We start from the raw sequence: 23,454 nt of genomic DNA, 5'->3' as shown, positions 1-23,454 counted from the left end.
TCATCTTAGAATTTTGCAGTAAAATGAAAACATGGCTATTCCAATAGGCCCAGTCAGAGCTGCACCCCCCTTATGAGATAGGATATACTGCCAGATGATACAGCTTTCATGACCACTTGCACATACTCATTTGCACAAATGCCTCTATTTGGTGCTCACACAGTTCTCATCATGCACACAGTTCTCTTCTGCACAGAACCACCTCAATTCAGATCTAACAGAGATTTCTGTAGACCTCAAACATTCATCCTCAGAACTCATAAAACTGTCCTAAAGACCCTTACACTGATCTCTTCAGCAATCACACAGCTCTGTGTAGAACTCACACAGCTCACAGCCAAACTCACACTTCTCTAGTAAAGGCTCTCGGCAGCATTTTCACAGCTCTCTTCAGTGTTTACACTGATCTTTGGTCTCCCTTAGATCTCCTCAACATGCACACACAACTATTTAGCAATCATATCTCATTCTATCACACACTGGTCTCTTCATCACTACCCATCTCTTCATCAATGTCTGAACTTTAGCATACACAGCTCTCCATCGCTTAAGCTGCTCTCTGTATTAGGACAAGGACAACACTCTTCAGCCCTTTAAGAGCTCCCAAAGCTCTCTGTAGCATGTGTCTCTCTCGCCTACTTTAAAAAAAGAAAGAAAAACATTTAATTTTCATTTTTGAAACACATCCCATTTTCCTTTATAAAAAAACAGGCTGCATTTAAAAAAGATATTGAAAAGCAATCATAGACATGGTGGTCTGCTGACCCCAACAGGCCACCAGCACTGTTATTTTTGCGATTCCCAATGGATCACAAACCAAGAGCTACCTCGTTAAAATTCATGAGGTAGGTCTATTTGCAACCCACTGGGAATCGCAAATGTATAAAACGCACATTTGTACATTGCTGTTTGCGATTACCAAATAGCGAATTACAAAAATGTGCTATTTGGTCATAAAAAACACTTTCGTACATCTGGCCCAAAGTCTTCTTCTGGGCTGATAGAAACTGGTGTTAGTGCAGGAGTAGAGAGGCCCCCACCATGTGGAAAATGCACTGCTTTCTGATAAGCAATCAGTGAAGGTCCTTCGTAATGGGCCAGCTGATGTCAGCCGCGGGAGGAGACACGACAAATCAGCAGTGATGTAACAGAACTTGAGGGAGCCCCCCTTCAAAGGACATGGAAGGGCCCCACCTCCGGACTTAGTCAGGGGCTCTCATGCCAGGTTCTGTACTGAGGGTCCCTCTGGAGTTCAGACCCCCACCCCGTACTGCACGGGCTGCGGGGTCTATATTATGCCACTGCATATCAGTCTGGCTGCAGAGATTTGCACAATTTATATGCGAGACAACAGTATTTTGTTAATGACTACAAAAAAAGTGTTGCCATAATCTAGATGGGAAGCAATTAGGGCTTGCGTCACAGTCTTTTTCCATAGGCAGCCATGCCATATTTCTGAGCATGCACATTATAGCGGAGCAAGAGCCATAGATATATAGAACTTGATTTTTCATGGACAGGGCATCATCAATAAATATACTAAATTTCTATCTACTTTTTTGGGGGCAGGTGGAGGACCTAATTCTTGGGGCCACCAATCCTTTGTCCAGGAGCACTAACTCAAATAACTGCTCGTTGTCAATGTACCTGGCAGTCTGTACACTGTGGTTGTCTCCAGAAAGGTGTGCTTAGAATGAGTTAAGCGTATGTATCATTTGTCAAAGTACTCTTTTCTGTTTCCACCTGTGTTTGAAGGATTCAGGGAATCCCATCCATTTTCGATGATGGGGCCACAGAGGTCCTGTTTTCCTGCAGGGAAGGTATACATACCTCTTCCCACCTACACCCCACCAGAGGACACTTTTCAACCAACTGCTTTTTAGGGATGGGCTCAACTCGTGATTCCATGTAGCGTAATAACATGGAATCATCTAAAAATGCCACAAGATTCACAGAATAACACAAGCAGGGCAATTCTCCATTTAGCGCTATTTTCTTACTACATAAATGCCCCCGCACCCAAAATGGATGCAAGGATGCATTCTGCGCTAAGGAAATGGTGCTAAATGCAACAGAAAAAAAACAGCAGCGCAAGCAGCTGCTCGTGCTTGCAAAACTTGCTCTTTGGGTAGGATCTTCCCCAAATTAGTCCTGGCATTTAGCTCTAATTTCTTAGGGCAAAATGCACTCCTGCTTCCAAAAAGAGGAGAGGATGCATTATGAGCTAAGAAGATAACGCTAAATGCAAAACAAAATGAACAGCAACACAAGTAGCTGCCCATTCGTGCTAAAGTAGTTGTCCAAATTTCCCCCAGACTACTCTTAACTACACAAACAGGCGTAATTGTGTAATTATTGGTAATTCAGTGTCAAAGAGTGATGCAGATGTAATGAAATTACTATGATTACTACAGTGTAATTACAATTACTACCAAACCTACTGCTTGTGTACAGCACAACATGAAAAGATCAGCGGGTGGAAAAAATGTCAGAAGGCCTGTTTGGCCTGAAAGAGATTAGGACACACAGCACCACGACCGGCGCAGAAGCCATATACCTAAGAGACAATAATTTGTCTGTGCCATTATAATTATGAGAAAGTGTAACCAGCCCCATTCATAAAGTGTGAAAACTACTTTCAAATTGTGGTGCACTACAGAGTCAAAGCCAGAGGCCTGCAAATACCTTACCTTAACCGCATTTACGCCAACATTATGCAAATGTATTAGTGTTATAATGTTTTTAAAGTGATATATTCCTATAACTATATTGCCTTTCATTGTGCTATGAGAAATGTATGTATAGTAATTTAAATACATGTGCATTTAATCCAATGTTAGCTTGGCCGGAGTGAAGGCCTGAATTTGTTGTGTGTGTTTCTAACCTTCAACATGAAGCTTGTTTTATTGCTTATTTTCTTAAGCTACAGGTGCCTCTGTACCAGTCTCCAGTTAATGAGAAGTGCATTGTTAAAGTATTGATAAGGTGGCATGAAGACCGTTTGCCAAGGACATGAAATGGTAATAAGGAGCTTTAAGAACACACTCCATTTTCGGATTCCTGAACACAAGAGTAAAACCAAGGTCAAGCAGCTGGGGTCTAAAGAGAAGGAAAATTAATTGGATAGAATTCACAATGGTGTCTTGGCAGTGGAACATTTCTTGGCTGTGAAGTCAGCTACTGGAGGGTTGTAAAGTGCTGTTTAGTTAGTTTGAGATTCAGATTCCCTTTGCCTAGAGCTGACCCATAAGGGAGACATAGATCTCCTTCCCTTTGTTAGACTAAGTGGCTTTATGCTACTCACATCTCTCTTTAGGAAAAAGTCTACCAAAGTTTTATGCGACGCTGACACTTTTCTCTGAACTCATCTTTAGTTTATTAGAATAGCTAAGGAACTTAGATTCAATGGCTAGGCAGGAGAATCTGACCTTCAGTTCAAAGCATCATACGCCTTTCCTTATTTTCTGTATTGTCACTATAGAAATATTTGATTTTTATATGCTAGTGAAATTTAACATTCTTCAACGCTTCAATTCTCCATTGGTGATTCTCTCTATATATAGCATGTTTCTGAGACTCATGTATGTAAGTTTGACTTTGAGTCTGCAATAAATCCCTTTCTAAACTTCAAGTTCATCTCTGAGATTTAATATATGACCAAATGCGTAACATGGTCATTTGATGTAGTGAGTAAATGTGTCGCTATTTCCCCTCAGGACTCCTAAAAAGATTGGCCGGACATAGAAACAGAGAGAAAAGACAGCTGATTCTAATGTTGCCATGTCTTAGCTCCTTGTAGGAAGCTGGCTCTGTTTATAATAAATCAAAATGAGATATAGTGTGCACAGAGTCCAGGGGTTACCCAGAGGCTAAAGTAGATACTACTAATGCTCTATTTCATGGTAGTGTGGTCGAACAATTAGGCTTAACAGAGTGCAGTGCAAAGCATTTGTTCTACACACACAGACAATAGAAGAAGCACACACTCAAAGACTTAACTCCAGACCAATGTTTGTTATATAGCAAAAATATATATTCTCAATTTATTTCTAGATCCACAAGATTCAAGTTGCAGGTAAGTACTTCAATAGATTTGTATTTGACACAAATATCAACAGTACTTTGTTTGAAATCAGTAAGCTATACAGTTTTTGAAACATTGGCAATTATCTGGTTTAAAAGTTTCCAGTGCAATTTTTAGAAACAGTTCCTGGGGGGGGAAGAAAAATGTGTACGATTTGCAGGGAAGTACAAAAGTTACAGTTCCAGTCTTTGGGTTTTAGGAAGTGCAGAGGTTGGGGTTCAAGTTAACCACAAACATCCACCACCAGCAACACGGTGCCGGACGGGTGCAGAGGTCAAAGTTGAGGCAAATTTAACATGGGCTCCTATGGAGACTGAAAGCATTCAAAATCAGATCTACAGGCAGGTAAGTACCCACGTCTTCGGAGGGCAGACCTGGGGGGATTAGAGGAGCACCAGGGAGGGGAGCACAAGTAGGCACCAAACACACCCCCTCTTTGGCACAAGGGCGGCCGGGTGCAAAGAGAGCATCAGGCTCCCAATGCTTTCCTATGAGGGGACCCTGGGGGTCACTTCGATGCTGCAGGTGAGGTCCAGGGGTTCGGCTGGGACAAACAACAGGCTGGACAGGGAGGAGGGCTGCCTGCCGAACGTAGCTGCACTGGAGGTCAGGTTCTCCAAGGTCTGGGGGCTGTGGGTGCAGTGGTTCTTTGGCCGTCGGAAATCTTCGTCCGGAGTTTTTGCAGTCAGGGGGTCCTCGGGATTCCCTCTGCAGGCGTCGTCGTGGAGGGGTGGTGAGGTCAACCCAGGTGTGCACCTGCTCACAATCGCCTGGGGACGCCCTCTTGCTGGTTGGGCCACCTGGTCTCCGGCCACAGGCGTTAGGTGCACAGTGGTCAGGACTCACAGATCTGGGGAGGCTCTGGAGACCCTTGGTGTTGTTTCTTTGTGGACAGGGTCACTGACCTCTGGAGTTCTTGGTCCTTTGGGGTGCAGGGCAGTCCTCTGGAGCTTGGCAGAGGTCGCTGGTCCCGCTGGATGAGTCACCTTCTTGTTGCAGGTTCTTTGAAGCAGAAAAAAGGCCGGTAGAGCTGGGGCCGAGTTAGTTTGCGTCTTCCTTCTGCTCTGCTAGGGGTCCAGCTTAGCAGTCCTTCTTTCTTGTCAGGTCACCAGGAATCTGGTAAGCTTGGTTCAGGGAGGCATTTAAATCCTGGATTTAGGGGCGTTACAGGGGTCAGAGGGCAGCAGCCATTGGCTACTCTCCCTGGGGGTGTCTACACCCTTCCTGTGTCCCCTCCCTTTGAGGAGGGGGACACAAACCTAACCTTATTGGTCCCTGTCCTCCAAACCAAGATGGAGGATTCTGTAAGAAGGGAGTCACCTCAGCTCCGGACACATTAGGGGTGGTCCTAGCTGGGGTGGTCCCTCCTCCCTGCTTTCCCTAATTTTCCCTCCGGACTTGCCGCCAAAAGTGGGCTTTGTTGGGGGGAGGGCAGCTCCAATAGCTGGGGTGCCCTGGGGCACAACATTAGGCTTGAACCTTTGAGGCTCACCGCCAGTGTTACATTTCCTTCAGGGGGGAGGGGTGAAGCACTTCCACCCAGGACAGGCTTTGTTTCAGACCACAGAGAGCAAAAAAGCTCTCACCCCATGGGGTCAGAAACTCGTCTGAAAGTGACAGGCTGGCACAGACCGGTCAGCCTTGCACTGGCAGTTGGGCTAACATACAGGGGACATCTCTAGGATGCCCTCTGGGAGCATTTCTCTATAAATCCCACACTGGCATCAGTGTGGTTTTATTGTGCTGAGAAGTTTGATACCAAACTTTCCAGTATTCAATAAAGCCATTATGAAGCTGTGGAGTTTATAGTGAAACTCCCAGACCATATACTCAATATGGCTACACTGCACTTACAATGTCTAAGAATGGACCCTGACACTGTAGGGGCATAGTGCTCATGCAGCTATGCCCTCACCTGTAGTATAGTGCACCCTGCCTTAGGGCAGTAAGGCCTGCTAGAGGGGTGACTTACCTATGCCACAGGCAGTGGTTTGTGGGCATGGCACTCTGAGGGGAGTGCCATGTCGACTTTGTCGTTTCTGCCCACCAGCAAACACAAGTTGTAGTGGCAGTATGTATGTGTTTGGTGAAGGGTCCTCTAGGATGGCATAATACATGCTGCAGCCCTTAGGGCCCTTGGTACTATGGGTACCTTTTACAAGGGACTTAACCGTGTGCCATGGGTGTGCCAATTGTGGAAACAAAGGTACAGATTTTGGGAAAGAACACTGGTTTTGGGACCTGGTTAGCAGGATCCTAGCACACTTTCAATTAAAGTTGGCATCAATGTCAGGCAAAAAGTAGGGGGGTAACCATGCCAAAAGTGGCACTTTCCTACACTCTTCATCATGCATGATGCTGTATTGTTCACAAGCTCTCAGGCTAGGATACTATACTAATAATAGCCCAGCTCTGTGTGGAATATGACACTCCTGAGCTCGTTCTAAACGCAAAGAAGAGGAAATGAGGTGGAGAAGAAACCAGCAAAGACTCCCAGCTTTTTGAGACTATGGATTCAAACTGTGGTTTAGATGCTCTGTTATTCAGATATTTATGGATATCAAGTAACAAAGATGTCTTTCGCCATACTTAGCACATTCACCTGTGTTTTTAGATGCAAGTGTGAGGTTGGCGGTTAAAAAGATCTGCTGTGCTTTCAGATATAAAAATCATTTGAACAAATGATCACAAACCTATAGTATTTTTCACAAATTATTTTCTTTACTTATTTATCAAACACAAAGTCATTAAACATAAAATGTATTTAACACAGTATACTAAAATATGAAGGCCATATACAGAGAAAATAAAGCAGGATTCATACTGTTCAGGGCCAGTGCACTGACAGTACACATGATCACGTGAACATAAATGGACTGGTTCACTAAGCTTTTGTCCATGTGAGTGTCATATTTGGACTTGTGAAAACACAGTGACGTAAGTACACTTTCTGAAGGTACAATATATGTGCATAAGTGACTTCTATATGAGCATATTGTGGGTTAATATATGTATTAATTAGTTAGACATAAAACCTACCACACATTGGTATAAGTATAATGTACCCTACATAGGTAACCCATCTAAATCTATACCTCTGTGAATCTTTCCTAGAGTCAGTAGGAAATGAAAGTACAGAATGAGGTATCAGAAGTGTTTGAAATGGAGTGGGAATTGCTTTGTTGCAACTAGTTAAAAGATTTTAAAGGTGGATTGTGTCACATCCAGTCTGGGAGATCCCCAAGGCAGTCACAAGTTACTGGGCTCAAACTATGTCAACTGAGATTATTTCCCTATTGTGTTACAGGGATCTCTAACCCGCAGACCCTCAAAATGGGGAGTAACTACCCTTTGCTCTCAAAGTAGTGAAGATGTGAGCTAGAAACTCTGAACTCAACATTGCATACAATAACACTCAGTAAATCATATGAACGTTAACTTATTTTTACACTAAACTGGTGGCGACCACCCAAGACCCACAACAAACAATACTTTAAAAAAGTCTTGCATGGTGGCTAGTGCCACAGTTTGGCTTGTCCCCCATTTGTCCTACGTGGGATCATCTTCACGGTAATTTACAGGTAGGTTTTGCCAACATCTATGGAGGTTCCCACCCCATGCCCTTCCTTACTCAACCTGCATTTGGGCAAGAGTGAACTTAAACGAGAAAGATATGCAGAACCCAGTGGGCAACTTTAGATGGATGAGGTGGATGAAAAAACATAGGGAGCACCAAGGACTGCCCCACATGGAAACATGATGCCACTTTTGGAGGAAATGTTGCATGGGATGGGTACTAAGAAAGTACCAGCTTGGTAAGGAAAAAGTTACCACACTGTTGAAAAACACATAAGTAATGACAAGGAGAAACAGTTTTCAAGGTTAAAAGCTTAAACGTACAGCTGTGGAGAGGCTTGAAGGGAACACATATCACAAAGATCAAGACCAAATTAAGGCCTGTATGCAGCATAATGAAGAGAACAAAGAAAACATGATTTGAATAATGAGTATTGATCAGAAAAATGAACAAAGACTGAAAAGGCTGATAAATAGCCCTTAGCTGTGCGTACAGGAAGGCCTTGCTGTGCCAAATACAATAGAAACAAAAGAGCATCGGACAATTTTGCCTGTAAGGGGTCAATATGGTTATCGTTACACCAGGAGACAAACAGTCCAGCAATGCGTATATATACATTTGAAGTGGTGTTGTGCAGCTAGAACAATCTCCACCACTTTTGACACAAGATAAAAATCTCTTAATTTCTTCAACTCAATCTCCATGCATGGAGGTTTAAATTGTGAAAGCTGGGTTTTAAAAGTTTTCCCTCTAGCTGAGACAGTAGATCCTCCCAATATTAAGTGGAGGGACATATGCTCAAGTCATGAGTTCAGAGTCCCAGACCCCCTTGAATGCAAAACGCTGGGCAAATAGTGTTTTCAGAGGTAACAACATGGTCTCCCAATAGTTCGGCTCACTGTTTGAAGGTGTTCTGTGATTCTTCCAGGAGAAGAAGCCGCTTGTGGTCTGCAAGATGACACCCGCTGAGATCAAAATGCCCTGATATTGAGGGATCATAGTAGCTGACTGTCGGGTAGATCACCTGATTTGCCAGCCAGGGCCGTATCTTAATGTCTCTAAACAGAGGAAACATGGCACCATACTACCCCGCTGGTGGCAGTGTTGTCTATCAACAGCCGGATCAGCCTCCTCCACACAGAAGAAAGAAAGTCGTGAGAGACAGGCAGATGATATGCAGCTCCAGTAAATATATGTGGTGACCTGCTCCACCAGGAACCAGAGGACTCTGATCTCCATACCATCCAGGCGCTCTTCACAAATGTGAGAAGATGCATCCATTATTACAGTGACTTCCAAAGGGGATAGGGAGAATGGCCTACCACACGTCCGATTCATACCTATCATCCACAACTGGAGGTCCTGAGCCACCTCATCAAAGATACAGATCCTGTCAGACCACCGGGCCCACTGCAGGCTCAGGTTTCACTGGAGGGCCCACTTAAGGCACTAGGAGAGGGGCACCAGAAGGATGTAAAATGCTAATAGGCCTAGGAGACTCAGAACTACCAGAGCTGGAATGCTAGCTCTGTCGTGAAACAAAAGGATCATAGCCTGAATGCCCCAAATTGTCTCTGAAGGTAGAAAGGTCTTCAAGGCAACTGTGTACAAGGTGGGCCCTATAAAAGGCAGCCTTTAGGGAGGCTGAATAATAGACAAAAATCCCAGGATGGACTACAATGGCATTGTCTTCTGCACCTAAGCCAAGACTTACTGTTGTGTGCCCACCGTCAGCAGCCAGTCATTGAGGTAGAGGAATACATTTATTTCTGTTCTGCGAAGATAGGCTGCAACCATTGACATGACCTTTATAAAGAACTGATATCTCAATATAAGGTCTTAAGGGAGGACGGTGAACTTGGAGTGGCTTGATCCATTCACAAAGCAAAGAAACTTCCTGGAACTGCAGGATTGGTACATACAAGTACATGACCTTCAGGTCCATTGACACCATCTAATTCTGGTGGTCAAAGGCTAGCATAACTTGCACAAGAGTTATCTCATAATTCTTGAAGAGCAAGTTCAGTTATCGAAGGTCTAAATTCAGTCTCAATCTCCAGTCCTTCTTGGGGATCCGGAACCTGTATTAGTAGAAGCCCAGTTCATGCTTTGTCTTGGGTACATGCTCTATATTCTCCCTTGGCGCGCAACATCAACACTTCAATGCAAAGATTACTGCCATTTTCTGCCTATTTCTGACTGTAAATAGGTCAAATGTGAGGCGGAGTGTTTAGAAAGGCGAGGGCATAGCCAAATTGGACAGTCTGCAGGAGGACCCATAGGTATGAAGTGATCAATTGCCAGCAGAGTAGACAATGTTGTTTTTGGCAACCCACCAACACCACACACGCACCAGTTTTAGGGCACATGAAAGAGGTTTGGAAGCACTGCCTGGCAAGAAGAAGGAGTAGGGTTTCATGCTGCTGCTGTCCTTGACCTTTGGACTGCCTCTGGCACCACAAAAAGCCTGCTCTGCTTGCTCGATGGATGAGAGAAATGCTGCTGGCAGAAAGCGAGGCCCCTAGAGTAACCTCTGAACGTTCTGCAGTTCTGGTGGAATTGGTGGGTTGGGAACGAAATTCCAACAAATGAGTTGTAGCTTTGCTGTTCTGAAATGATTCAGAGTCACAGACCTTTTCTCCAAAACAGCATGCCCCATGAAAGGGCATATCAGTCAATGATGCCTTAACATCTGTGGAAAGGTTTGTTGAGCACATCCTGACATGACATCTGATAATGGGTAGAAAGCAGAATTTGCTTAGCTGCGTTTTGTCCGTCTTGGACCACTTGTGTAAAAGCAATATGTAAGTCTTCAGGCAAGGCAGGAAGAACCTCAGCGCCATATCCAATACAGTAGCATCCAACAGATAGACCGCATGCAATGAGCACTGTGCCAGACTGCTCGAAGAAAAATCAGTTCTTCCATACCCTGTGTAGAGGGGGCTGCCAGAAAGGAGTTAGGGTTCACTTTGTAAGTGGTGACCTGTACCAAAGGCAGGAATACAGTAACCAGGTGTTGGTCTATGCCACCTACGAATGGGCCAACTTACTACCGGTGCACAAGATAAGTTTGACTAAACCGCTATGTTTGGATCAAGCACAGCCTTGTTAAATGGCAACAGAAGCTCCAATATAGAAGGTTCACTTTGCAAAATCTCTATCAGAGGTTTGCCTTAGAGTACTCGTTGGAAACACTACAGCCACCCTTTGAACTACAGAAGCACTTTCTTCAATGCAGGGCCCCAAAGGAGAATCCGGGATATTTTATGGAAAGATATCTAGACCACTAGCATTCTATAAGTCTAGATATCAATTAGCATTAGCATAATGAGACTGGAGGACGTTATCAGCTACCCTCATCAACACTTCCCTCATGTTTGGCATGTTGAAGACTGTGTACACATCAGAATCTGACCCAAAATTAGTCTCCATCCTCCTGAAATACCAGAGACGGAGCAGGCTAACTCTGTCTGAAGTCCGCAGGTGCTGGCGATGGACAATTTGAAAGACGCTTGACTAAGAACCCAGGCTAGCTCAATGAGGCTAAAAGGCGTGTCAACTGGAGACATAAACATTTTGAACATCTGCCTCATGGCCTCCTTGAAGGCCTACATATGCTGTGGCATTGACGATGGCTCCAGGAATGGAAGGCACTTTGGTTGCAGATTCAGCAGCAGGATTGAAGAGGAAGTTGAAGCTAGAGTTGGGTTTCTAGAATAGACTGCAGGATTTCTTTAGGACATCAAAAGACCTCATTTACCCTAGCTGGTATCTCTTTTTCTATTTTGACGTGAGCCTCAACTTCACCATTGACATCACTGTAGAAGGCATGTTAGGAGGAAGGCCAACTTCACTATCTGGATTGAGACTAGCCCTGAGCATCTGTCAGAGAATTTAGGGCCAGATGTAGCAACATTTAGAATTGAGACCCGCAAATTGCGAGTCGCAATTCTGAATGTTGGATGGTGTCCCTGACCATCTGCGATTCGCAAGGGGGTCGCAAATGCCCACCTCATGAATAATCATGAGGTGGTTCGCAATTTGCGACCCCGTGCGAATGGTGGCCTTCACAGGGATGGTGGCCTGCTGCGTACAGCAGACCACTATGTCTGTGACTGCTTTTTAATAAAAAAGTTTTTTTTTTTTTTGTAATGCAGCCCGTTTTCCTTAAAGGAAAACGAGATGCATTACAAAAACGAAAAATGAAACGTTTTTTGTTTAATTTTTTCAGAGCAGAAATTTTTTTTGCAGTGCCATTCACAACGGGGAAGGGGTCCCCTGGGGACCCCTTCTCTTTTGCAAATGGGTTACCACCCATTTGACATGGGTGCTAAATGTGATTGGTTTGCGACCGCGTTTGTGGTCACAAATCAATCCTGCATTGCACTGCGACTCGCAATTAGGAAGGGAACACCCCTTCCTAATTGCGACTCGCAAACCCGTTTTGCGATTCTGTAACCAGGTTACCGAATCGCAAAACGAGGTTTGTGCATTGCAATGTGCTTTTTGCACGTTGCAAACAGCAAAATTCGCTGTTTGCGACGTGCAAAAAGCTTTCTACATCTGGCCCTTAGTCTCATATTTGATACTGAGGTAGCACAAGCAGGCGTCATGCAGATCAGTGTCCAACATCTGCGTCAGACTCATGAAAGATAGTTTGAAGCTTTTCTTCTTAGGTTGCCATATTCCGGCGCCACTGCAATAATAATTTGAACTGAAGGGGTTTCAGTAATAACCGAATTTGGTAGGATCAAGGCTGCAGATCTGTGTTTTAGGGTGCAGAGAAAGAACCACTAATGTCAGCATGCACAGATAGTGTCAATATGTGTATCTGTGTCATCTAGTCTGGACCAGGAGAATCATGGCAGAGGCTGATGGCACCACCAAATGTTATGAAAAAGCTATTGCAGGACCTTCTAGATTCAGTTGGCCCTGACGATGTGATGTTCACAGGGTGAAGGATCTGAAGCCAGAAGTACCCATCTGGATCGTCTACACAGAAATATGCAAATAAGAGAGGAAACAGAAAGATAACTGGACGGGTAAGATAAAAAAACAGCATGGAGGATAGAAGGAAATGAACCTGCAAAGCCAGGAAAGAGTTTATTTGATCTAGAACATAATAGAAGAAAGGAGTTAAGAGAAGACACTATCTGATAATAATGGCTGCTGGAGCTCACCTGTATAAAAATATTCCAGATTCTTTCTTCTGTAAACTGTTGCTGTTTCTCCTTTAAAGAATTAAAGTGCTCTCCCAAAGGTGCCCCCTCGATGAGCTCCATGACTATGTACAGTCTATCACCTGTAGGGTGACATGAAAATACCAATATGTTAGATTTGTACACAGTATCTGCCCATATATATATATATTTTAATGAAAACAGATTTTCTTATGGTTCTATATGGTCCAAGTAGATCAGGATGTTCTGCTAATGAATGTAAAATGATCCATTACTCCTGTAATAATCTCTTTTTCATGTATTTTAGTAGCAAGGAATTAACTTAATCAACTCATAATTCCAGTGGATATCTATCTAATTGAAGGAAAACATAAGTAGATAATCATGAATGTGACAACTACATTTACTTGACTCTTCTTTACCCAACTATGCATACAGACCAAAATCTCCATATATTTTGTGAGTAAAGAGCAGGAAATGCCAGCCAGAAAGAGAACGAAGACAATATTACATGAATGACCTAAATATTCCCATTACAGGTGATTACGATGCCAGGCATGGAAAACAGCAAACACCAATACTAACAAAGAACAATTGAGGTTAGGGTTTTTCCAGACCTTCATTGACCTATCCCCACTTTAGCTAATGTTAACATATAAGCCTTATCCAGGCAATGCTTTAAGAGCCTCCTTTTGGTCTGTTTTCAACTCATTTGCCAGAAAAGGTGTTACCACTGTCTCTGTTCAAGAAAGAAATTAGCATGTTGAAAGTAATGATACATTTTATTTCACCACAGGATAAGAACTAGGATAGGGAAATATATATTTTTTCAACTCACATTATCATGGGATTTTTACATCTACCAGAAGGCTCAGAGACATTCAAACCTTTGTATTAGGCTCTCCTTAAGTGTTTTCAAGAGGATGAAGGCAATGGTCCTCACTGGCTCCATTGGCTGACAACGTCCTCCAACAGCCTGATGGAGTAGGTGTTGTTGGAGGCAGTACATAACATTGCCCAGCAAATTGTGGGTAGTCTATGTTTTCCTGTCCATCAATGCCAGGGGGAAAACATGCCAGTTGACGGACAGAAAAAAAATGATGACCCTCAAACCCTGGGAGAAAAGTGCCAAGGTGTTGGGGTCATTAGTTTTATTTTTCTACTAAATCAAACTCTTACTTAGGGAGTCTATTTCTGAAAAAGAAAAACTTTGAAAATGTTTGTCCAATGGCATCAAAACCAACAGCAGGCAACCACCAAATCTGCTATACATTGAAAAGAACAGCCACAATGGAGGTTCCGTTCAATGTACAGAGATGATCCCTCAATCGTCAGTCATCTCTAACTATAACAAACGGTGATCCGTCAGGATGGCGGACAAAGTACTATCTGTCAAAAGCTAGATAAGGTCCTAAATCAAACCACATTCCATAACTTCAAAGTCAATTTATAAGGCTTTTACTCAGGACATGTTCATGATCAAAGCTCTCCCTCGCTCCCTATCAGGACACCACTGAGCGTAACTTAATGGAAGGTTTGGTTGAGATACCCTGCACTGCTTCACACTTCTCTTGCTGCCCAAGCTTTAGCATAGGTTTCAAAAGTGTGGGGCTTTCATATGGACGAAACTGAAGTAGTAAACACATTTCTTAACTATACAGGATTGAAAGAGAAAGTTGCTTACCTTCAGAAACTATATTTCTGATGGATACTTTATGTTCCTGTAGATTCCTTACCTAAAGAATATCCAATAGGCACCAGTCCGAATTCGGAAAACGTTTCGCGGGCAATAGCTCTCTAGCATTAATAGGTGGTGGCACACACTTCCAGTCACAGTTCCATCCACCAAGGATGTGACAACATCGGTGGATCCTGCCATGGATTCCTTTTGTTTTCCTTCATGCCTAGGCAAGGTATGCACAGAGGAACCAGTAGAGCTCACTGGTAGTGAACAATAAAAGCATTAATCTCTCTATATATCCTAGGCTAGTATTAAGTATGGCACTTTTTCAGAAGGGGACCAGAGAGGCCAGTTAGGAAACTGCAAGAAGATATATATATATCCATCACAAATGTCATTAGTTAAAGGAAGCCAATTTCCTTCTGATAGATACATCTTTCATCACATACCTAACCTGAAGAACCTCAAAGCAATACACATAATGATTGGCAAAGGTATGCAGGCCTGGTGGCCACCCAGCAAATATTACCCAGAATACCTCTACCACATACAGTAGAAGTTGAAATGTCCGTCAGACTATGCACGAATGACAGTCAGACTTGCAGTCTATGACAAACTCATCATCCACATGGTCCTGTCTATTCTACGGTCAATGTCATTAGTAACAGTCTTGGGTACAGTCTGTGAAATCATGCATACCTCTCCCGTGGTAGGGCAAGTAGGGGAAAAAACTGATAGGCTTATAGACAGTTCCATGTGAAAGGCAGATACAACTTTTGTCAGAGAAGATAGGCAAATATGGAGAACCAGCTGATCTGGATAGAAAACAGTGAATGGTGGCCAGACCGATAGAGCTTCTAACTCACCAACTTCAAGGGTCGAACATACTGCTCAAGGCCCTCATTATGAACATGGCAGTGTGGGCTGCCATGCCGGCGGTGGCTGGAAATCCCGCCAGCCGGCATGGCAGCCTACACCGCCACATAATGAATGGCGGCCCTCACCCACTGCCAGGCTGCCTCCGTCAGGCAGCCTGGAGGTGAACAGCACCATTATCCAACAGGGCAGCGCAGCTGCCCCTCGGATAATGATCCCAAATCCCCCAGCCTTTCCCTGGCGGGTTTCCCCGCTAGGGAAAAGCTGACAGAAGGGGTGCTCCGGGGCACCCCCGGTGGCCCCTGCACAGAGCCCCATCGCGCAGGTCACTGCCCGATTTACAGGCAGTGATCTGTGCGACAGGTGGATCTGCACCCACCGCACAGAGGCATTAGCGGCGGCTCCATGTGGAGCCGCCGTCAATATCCCGGCCAGGCATTCCTCTGGGCCGGAGGGTGGAAACAATGTTTCCGCCGGCCGGCCCAGGGGAATGTCTATTATACAGCCGGCAGGGTTCCGGGGGAGCTGGCGGTCACTGGGAAGACCGCCAGCATGAACTGTTCAAAATGAGGGCCTAAGTGTACAAACTGAAGTAATCTGAACAACTATGCATGACTTGAAGCTGGCATTGCATTAGGAATTTTAACACTATTGTTTAAATACCACTGCAGAATTGCGTAGGAGGAAAGAAGTGGGATTAGCGTTTTAAAAATAGTGCCAGTAAGGATGACCTGGATAAAAAAGGGTGATTAGAAAGACAAAGAAGAACAGAAAGAGTAGCCAGAACCACCTTGACGGTACCAACTGCAGTCTTTGTTGAGCAAAGGAGAGCGCTAAAAAAATAAAAATAAAAAAATCAGAAAGGCACCTGATGAAATGATTTACACATGTGGACTTCCATGAAGGAATACATTTGAAACAGCAGCCTGCAGAGACCAACAGATTTTTCGAAGAGTCAAGATAACATCCACTATATCTGGTAATGGGAGAAAACTTCTAGATGTCACTGCTAAATCTCAGTGTGTAGATGAAGCATCTGAGGAGTGGGATGGAGGACTCCATTTCCTGCAACAGCTGACCTTTTCTTAACGGAAGGGGGAGAGAGGCCCAGTGCTGAACAGATCGGCGTACCAAATTAGTTGAGAACATCCTCACAAACCTTCTGTAGGGCTTTTAAAAAAGAGGGAATATAGGGAACCCGCAGAATAGACTATGTGATCTGAAAGGCACCCTCTACGGAGGGTGGAAGGAAGGGGGGAAAGAAGTGCTGGACACAGACTAGGTGGCACTTTCTCTTCTCTTGTGGCAAAAAGATCCATATAAAGCCCACTCCGATTGGGAGAGAATCCTGTCTGTCATTCGCTATGAAATTCATATTCATAACCCTCCAGCATCCGCCTTCATGCTCAGAGAGCCCACCAGGTTGGCTGCCATGAGAAATTGCCATTGAAGAGTTCACTGCCCCAGACACGTGGACTAGCAACATAGTATCCAAGAACCTACACTGCCCTGCCTCTTGATGTAAAAGGCAGAATGGTGTTTTCCGAAAGATGGAGGGGAAAAAAGTCTTTACCGCAGAGCGTAGTTCCTGCAGCTCCAATAAATTAACGTGCAATCATTGTTTCAGATTGGACCAAAGGCCTTGTTCTATCATTTACCTGCATGTGCCCCAGCCCAACAAGGGAGTAGCTCTAATAACCAACTCTAATCAATGAAGAAGCACATCCACCTATAGAGGTCTGAGGTATGTGAGCCAAGAGACTCCTTTGATGCTGGGGCCACAGTCATCTTAGGCAGCCTATCTGGACCTCATTATCCATTTGGCATGCATCCAACAGGAAGTCTGAGGATGCATAAAGCGTCAGGTAAACCAGCAGATAAGGGCAACGCTGAACTGGGACCACAATCGGATTTAAAAATATTAAAATAATTTCATTCTTGAGGGTCCGAGATTGCCTGAGGCAAAGAAAAGGCTCTCAAACAGGTCTCCTGAAGTTCAGCCTCTGGGCAGGGAAGAGAGATCAGACTTCTGAAGATGGATAAAGAAGCCCACAAGGTGAAGAAGGTTGATAATGGGGTGCAGATAGTCTGTTACCTGCACAGGAGACCCTCCTCCCCCTTCACCAGCCATTCTTCCACATACAGAAATACAGTGCCCCTGACTTTGAATGAAAGAGCTACACAGCTAGCACTCTGGTGAAGACTCAGAGACCCGCCATAAGTACAAATGGTAGTATACTGAATTGGATGTGATGGAATCTACTGTGAAGTATAGCAGCACCTACAACAAAAGGTTTGGTAGATGGAAATAGTCATCCTAGATACCAGGGAATCCCTCCAATCCTGTGCGTTAAGGGTTGGGGGGGTCTGACTCAAAGACAACATCTTGAGCTTGCCCTGTTGAATAAAGAAACTTTAGGAGACTTAGGTCAAGAGTGGGTCTGAGACCCACCTCCCCCGCCCACAGCAGAAAGTAAAAGAGTGACCCTTGTAGATAAGGAACACCCAGCGATCCCGTGTGACCATGTCCCAGTTGGTGACAAAATTAGAGACTCTCCCCAGTACCAGACGCTGGTTGTGAAGGGAGGAGACATCAAAGACATCTTGAAGCCACAGGTCGAGTGAGAAGTAGGGGAGACTTAAGAAGCTGCTTCAGCTGTTAGGGTCTCTTTGGTCCACCATTTCTACAAAAGAACCAGTTAAACTGCAGTGGGGTCTGCACCAGTTGAGAATTCTGCATTGAAAGTTGGCCTCCAGAGAAGCCCTAGAACCAACTGTTGTTGGTGGAACTGTTTGACAGGGAAGACAAGACCCAGTAAATTTGTTGTGGCACAGCTACTCTTGAATTGTTCCAGGGAAGATATGGCTATCTGCCTGAACAATCTCAGTTTATCAAAGGGTATGCCCATTGGGGAGGCCTGGACATCTCCTGAGGAACCTGTGTAATGCATCCAGGCATGCCTGAGGGGAGTGACGATGGCAGCCAGGGATCAAGCTATCTTGTCAACTAAAACCAGGCCACATTTTAGAATCTGCTTGGCAGTATAAACTGTTGCTCATCAGATTGGAGAAGGGCTTTTTCATGTGGTCACACAGGCTTACTACAGCCATCCATGCTTATTCTCACAAACCGTGGACATGCTGAACATGTGTTGCATTGGCACCACATAGGATTGGACTGCCTGATACGAAAACCTTTTCTTTAAGCATATCGTTTGTACTCACAACCGCAAGGGGCAGTTGGGCAAGCACTGGGGGCTTAGCTTGGAGGACATTGCTTAAAGCTCTGTGGAGAAGGGTGTATTGATAAGAACTTGGAATTGGAAAGCCTGTGTCTTAGATGTTATGTGATCTACCAGTGACCTGCTGGGCCCAATAAGGGTTTCTCCTTGGCAGTCATTGCTAAATGCTTGCTATCAGTTCCAGCGCCACCAAAGATGGTTGCAGAATTTCCTTCAGGATATTAGAATTAGGCTCTGCAGTTGATAGAGGTGTCACAGCTGTCTTGCATAGGTCTGCCAGCGTTGAGCATCAGTATAAGGAGGGTATCAGCCTGCAAATCATCTCCCTTTGTGCACCTGCAGTCTTGGTTAGGCATGTCAGAGCATCACAATCCAAGGACCTCCATTTAGGCAAATCTCTGTGCTCCAGCAAGAGGCTCTTTCATGGTCCGGTCCTCAGCTGTGGCTCTAACTTTTTCTCTGGCCACTCAAATATTTTCTGCCTCCTTTGAGAGCTGAGATGACGAAATGGGAACTGTTCTGAGGGTGGCAGAGTCTATATCAGAATCCGTGTTGAGGGCACCTGAGCCAGTGCCTTAGCAGACAAGGGCTTCATCGGAAGCAGCACCACGGACAGAGCCTGTGGAGTCAGATACCATTGAGGTTGGAGCTGCCAAAAATCGTCAAACCATAGGAACAGGTCCAACCTTGGGGGATTAGCCAAGAAGTATATAGGGTTATCATTTAGATATTTGAATAGCCTTACAAAAGGTTTCAACCTAGGATGAATCATCAGACAGAGAAGTAAACTCCAGTTTACGTTTTTGAGAAGAGGGTCAACTTCAAAGAGGAGAAGGAAGAGAATGGTGGCAGGATATACTATTGCTGACTCTCCAAACAATTCCTGGAGCAGAACAGTTTCCTCAAGGAAGAACAGGAATTCTCCTTCCAATGGCATTTGTTTTTTTGTTTTCATTTAGTAAGATTGCTTGGCGGACATGTCCTTGTTAGGAAGCTTACCAGGAAGGAGATAGAGACTGTTCAGAGGGAACTGTAACGGCTAGAGCCAAGAACAACTTGACCTATTGCTCTCTCATAGTGTTCAAGTGCACGGAGGTGCATGAATCTCAGGCCAAGGGCTCATGGAGAAGCAATATACACTTCATGCAGATGTTGGCGAGATCTGATAACAAGATCACCTATCAACACTCTCAACAAGGTTTGAACTCCAGAACCTTATGAGCTAAAATGTGACCTAGTTGCGGTCACAAATTGGAGGAATTTTTCAGTTGATATTGAAAAAACACTCCAGACCCGCACCAGTAAAGTTAAAAAAAAAAAAAAACAGGGCCTTACAACAGAACGCGAGATGGCGGCTTATGGAGGTTTGCTTCATCATATACTGGGTAGGCACAGCCGTGTCTGGTTTGGTGAAGTGTCATCCGGATGAACTATGGAGCTATTTCTGCTGAAAAAAATTCCGGATCCAGTCTGATAACTGGAGGATAGTCATAGGGTGAGGGACCTGCTGCAAGAAGTATCCATCAGATTGTTTGAAATCTACATAGATTACTCCTATATCCCCCTATCATCTTCTTAGGTATTATAACTGATGGGTGAGCAAGTATTGGAATGGATATGCTTGCAGCAGCCTTTGGAAAATGTGGCATGTTAGTTAGGGACAATGAAAAATCCTTTTACTATTGCATCAATTCATTACACTCTGTAAATTGATTTTTACTGCCTGGTCGAGAAGGTGCAACATTAAATAATGTGCTACAGTCAAACATTTTTATATTCACAGTGATATACGAGATGCCATGAGGATAAATGCAACTGCAAAAAGAACAGATGATGGACAGAATGCTGAACAATGCAAACATTCACCTACAGTCACAAAGATCTGGGTTTAATCCATTGTTTTTTTGCTCACCACACCACTCCAGTTTGGACCCCACCATATGCAAATCAGTCTTAACCCTGTTCCTCATGGGAACAGTCCAGCCCTTACTGCCACGCCAGGTCCTCCCTGGCATGGTGAGCAAAAAAACTGATGATTAAACCCAGATCTGTGACTGGGGGTGAATGTTTGACTTGGTCTACATTCCGTCCATCTTTTTGGATACGAGGATAAGTGCAGGCACATTTAGGCAACAATTACAAACTCAAAGTTAAATTCAGATCACTGTACAAAAGGAATTCGAGTAGGAATGGTAACTCTGAGTAGTGTGATAATTATGACACCCCTTTTATATTCCTTTCGCAGATTTCCTTCTCATGACAACATATTCAAGGAATGCAAGCAGACACCCCCTCTGCCAAACAGTGGCTTAATAAACCTGCATGGAAAATGGGGGCCAGTGTAGCGCATTTGATTTAGGAGAAACAGGAGGGGAAAAGGATAGGAAACGGAGAAACCCTGGTATTTATTAAAAAGATGTCAGCACAGTGGATTATAATAGATCTTAATAGAGTCTGCCACTCTTACAGGTGCAGTAGTACCGCTCATTGCCCTGAAAACGAGGTAGAGCCTGGCCTCATGATTAGCCCACCGGAGGATGCGGACTCCGGGTAGAGACTTGAACAGCATTTCAAATTAAACAGGAAAGTACATCAATAGTAAGAGAAGTGAAGTCAGCCAATCCTAATCGCAAGAGGAAGTAAACCTATGGAAGGCACCATCTTGGAATGTTTTGCCTCAATCTCATCGACGACAGTGGTGGCCATGTCGTCATAAATCTCCTCTCATAAATCTCCTAGATGCCCGTACCACCAACTCCCACACCACTATCCATACCAATGCCTACCTTCCTCCACCAACCCATATCATTGATTGCCATTGTGTCCAGATGTGGTATCAGAGTAAGATTTCATGTGAGTCTTGAAATTATTTGGGGCGCATCCAGTCATGATTGAAACTTGCCACTGAGAACCTCTTCTGATCCAGCTTATTGTAATCATTATCATTTACAGGATTCAAAGCATTGCTCTTTAATATTGATGAAAAATAATTTATAGAAAAATTGTGTGATTTTACTTTACAACTGTATGTGTTGTGATTATACAAAACACTGGTTAAAATCACAAAATGTAAACTTACTTTCTAGAAAGGTTCTATAATATCGCACAACATTTGGATGGTAAAGCTGCAAAGACAAAATAAATAGACATATTTAAAATCATAAGACGAGAAGGGGCATTCCAAGATTCCAATACACCAAGAGGCATAAACACGCCATTGGTTTAGAGATTTAATCACTTGGTCAGATATGCTTTCAGTGTACAGTATACAGGTTCTCGGTTTTGTAATATACTGCACCCCTTGATTTTGGACTCCCCAGTAAAGGTGGCTAAAACTCTTCGCCATCACACTAAATGTTCTAATATACAGACTTCCAGACACAACATCTGGTTTTAGTTAGACCCTAACATGTTTGACTAGGCAAATTAATCACTTCATTGTTCTCAGGGATTTTAATTATTGGTTTAGGCAACCAGATCCACCTGCTACTAGACAGTAAACTGGTTCTTTATCCTGAATAATATATGGTATGGTAGTCCTATTAATCAGCTAGCCTAGTCAAGCAACTACCAAGCCATTTGTAGAAATGTATAGTTGTAGAATTCTGACAACCGCGTCTGCAAGTTAGTACTCTGTCCCTTACTGATCCAGTAGATCCGTTTTAATTCATTGAACATCAGTAAACTAATCTAATCTAAGCTAAATCTGTCCTCTTTCTTAGGGATGTTCAACAAAGAAAATCATGCATATTTCTAAATACCATACTTATAAATAAATCATTTCAGAGCTAAAAGTGACCCACCAAAACCAAATAAAATATTTATAAAGGGATCATATAATCAATCTATCTTAATCATCCAGATAAGACATCATAGGTGAATGAATCAATGATTTGAAAAGTCAAAGGGAGCCAGAGCAATATGAAAACAAGTTACAAAAAATCCTTATTTGTGGCCACTATCCTATTTCAAGCCTGAGGTTCCTAAATCCAGGTTTGATTTCCTCACCAAATGAAACAATCTTAGCGCTAGGGAGCAACACAGAATTTGTAGCTCACTTATTATATTTGTAAAATATATTTTGGTACATTTATAAGCATTACATCATAATCAGTATCATCACAGAGAATTAGCATTGATATACAATTGATGATTTGTGCCAACCTATATTGCTTAATCACAACTGGGTGACCCCAGTATGTGTGCCTAGCCTTGATCACATTCCCCTCTTCTGAACTTATGTTTTCCATTCTCTTAGAGTGCATTAATATGTTTCAGCATTGATTCAAGCAGCACTTGGTGACTTGGACATTAGTTAACATTAGCACATGTATTTTTCTTTAACATGTTACCCATGTATTATCATTCTGATCTTGAGTCCTATTCATGGTGCCTTGGTATCTGGTGGGTCTGTTATGTGCCTCATCATTTCAACCCATTCAGGAAGCTCATTAATCACTTTGCCATCATCGTGCATAACTTTCATGCTCTGTTCTTCTGCTATCACCCGCTCCAACAAATCTCTCCTGCACATCTCAATTCTTGGCACCCTTTCTTGGGCCCAACAAATTACCATTCTACGCTTTGCTAGTTTTCACTTTCCAGAGCCACAAACTTAAGTCTCATTTTATTACCTTTTCGTTCTGGAAAATAACCAAGTATCCCTTATAATTTTTCTCGGGCAGTGTACCTCTTGCTTTATGCAGAGCTCTCACCACTTTATCCAAGAGTACTTGTACGATAGGGCAATCCCAGACCACATGTGGCAACCCCACCTTAGTGACCACTTGTTATGCTTGATGCAAAGAGGTAGA

At 43.7% G+C, this 23,454-nt stretch overlaps 1 protein-coding gene across 1 annotated transcript in view; it reads right to left on the bottom strand.

Moving 5' to 3' along the window:
* The window catches only part of NEK10 (NIMA related kinase 10), a 681,202-nt gene that overhangs the window by 441,446 nt on the left and 216,302 nt on the right, over positions 1-23,454 (bottom strand). The window contains exons 20-21 of the mRNA XM_069212020.1: positions 21,720-21,765; positions 12,842-12,963 (exon numbers count right to left, since the gene is read on the bottom strand). Of these exons, the coding sequence (XP_069068121.1) occupies positions 12,842-12,963; positions 21,720-21,765 (168 nt within the window). The remainder of the gene's footprint in view (positions 1-12,841; positions 12,964-21,719; positions 21,766-23,454) is intronic.

The sequence above is a fragment of the Pleurodeles waltl genome, chromosome 10, assembly GCF_031143425.1.
Source record: "Pleurodeles waltl isolate 20211129_DDA chromosome 10, aPleWal1.hap1.20221129, whole genome shotgun sequence".
Classification (NCBI taxonomy): Eukaryota; Metazoa; Chordata; class Amphibia; order Caudata; family Salamandridae; genus Pleurodeles; species Pleurodeles waltl.
The sequence above is the reverse complement of the archived record's forward strand: the minus strand, read 5'-3'. Positions and strand labels throughout refer to the sequence as shown.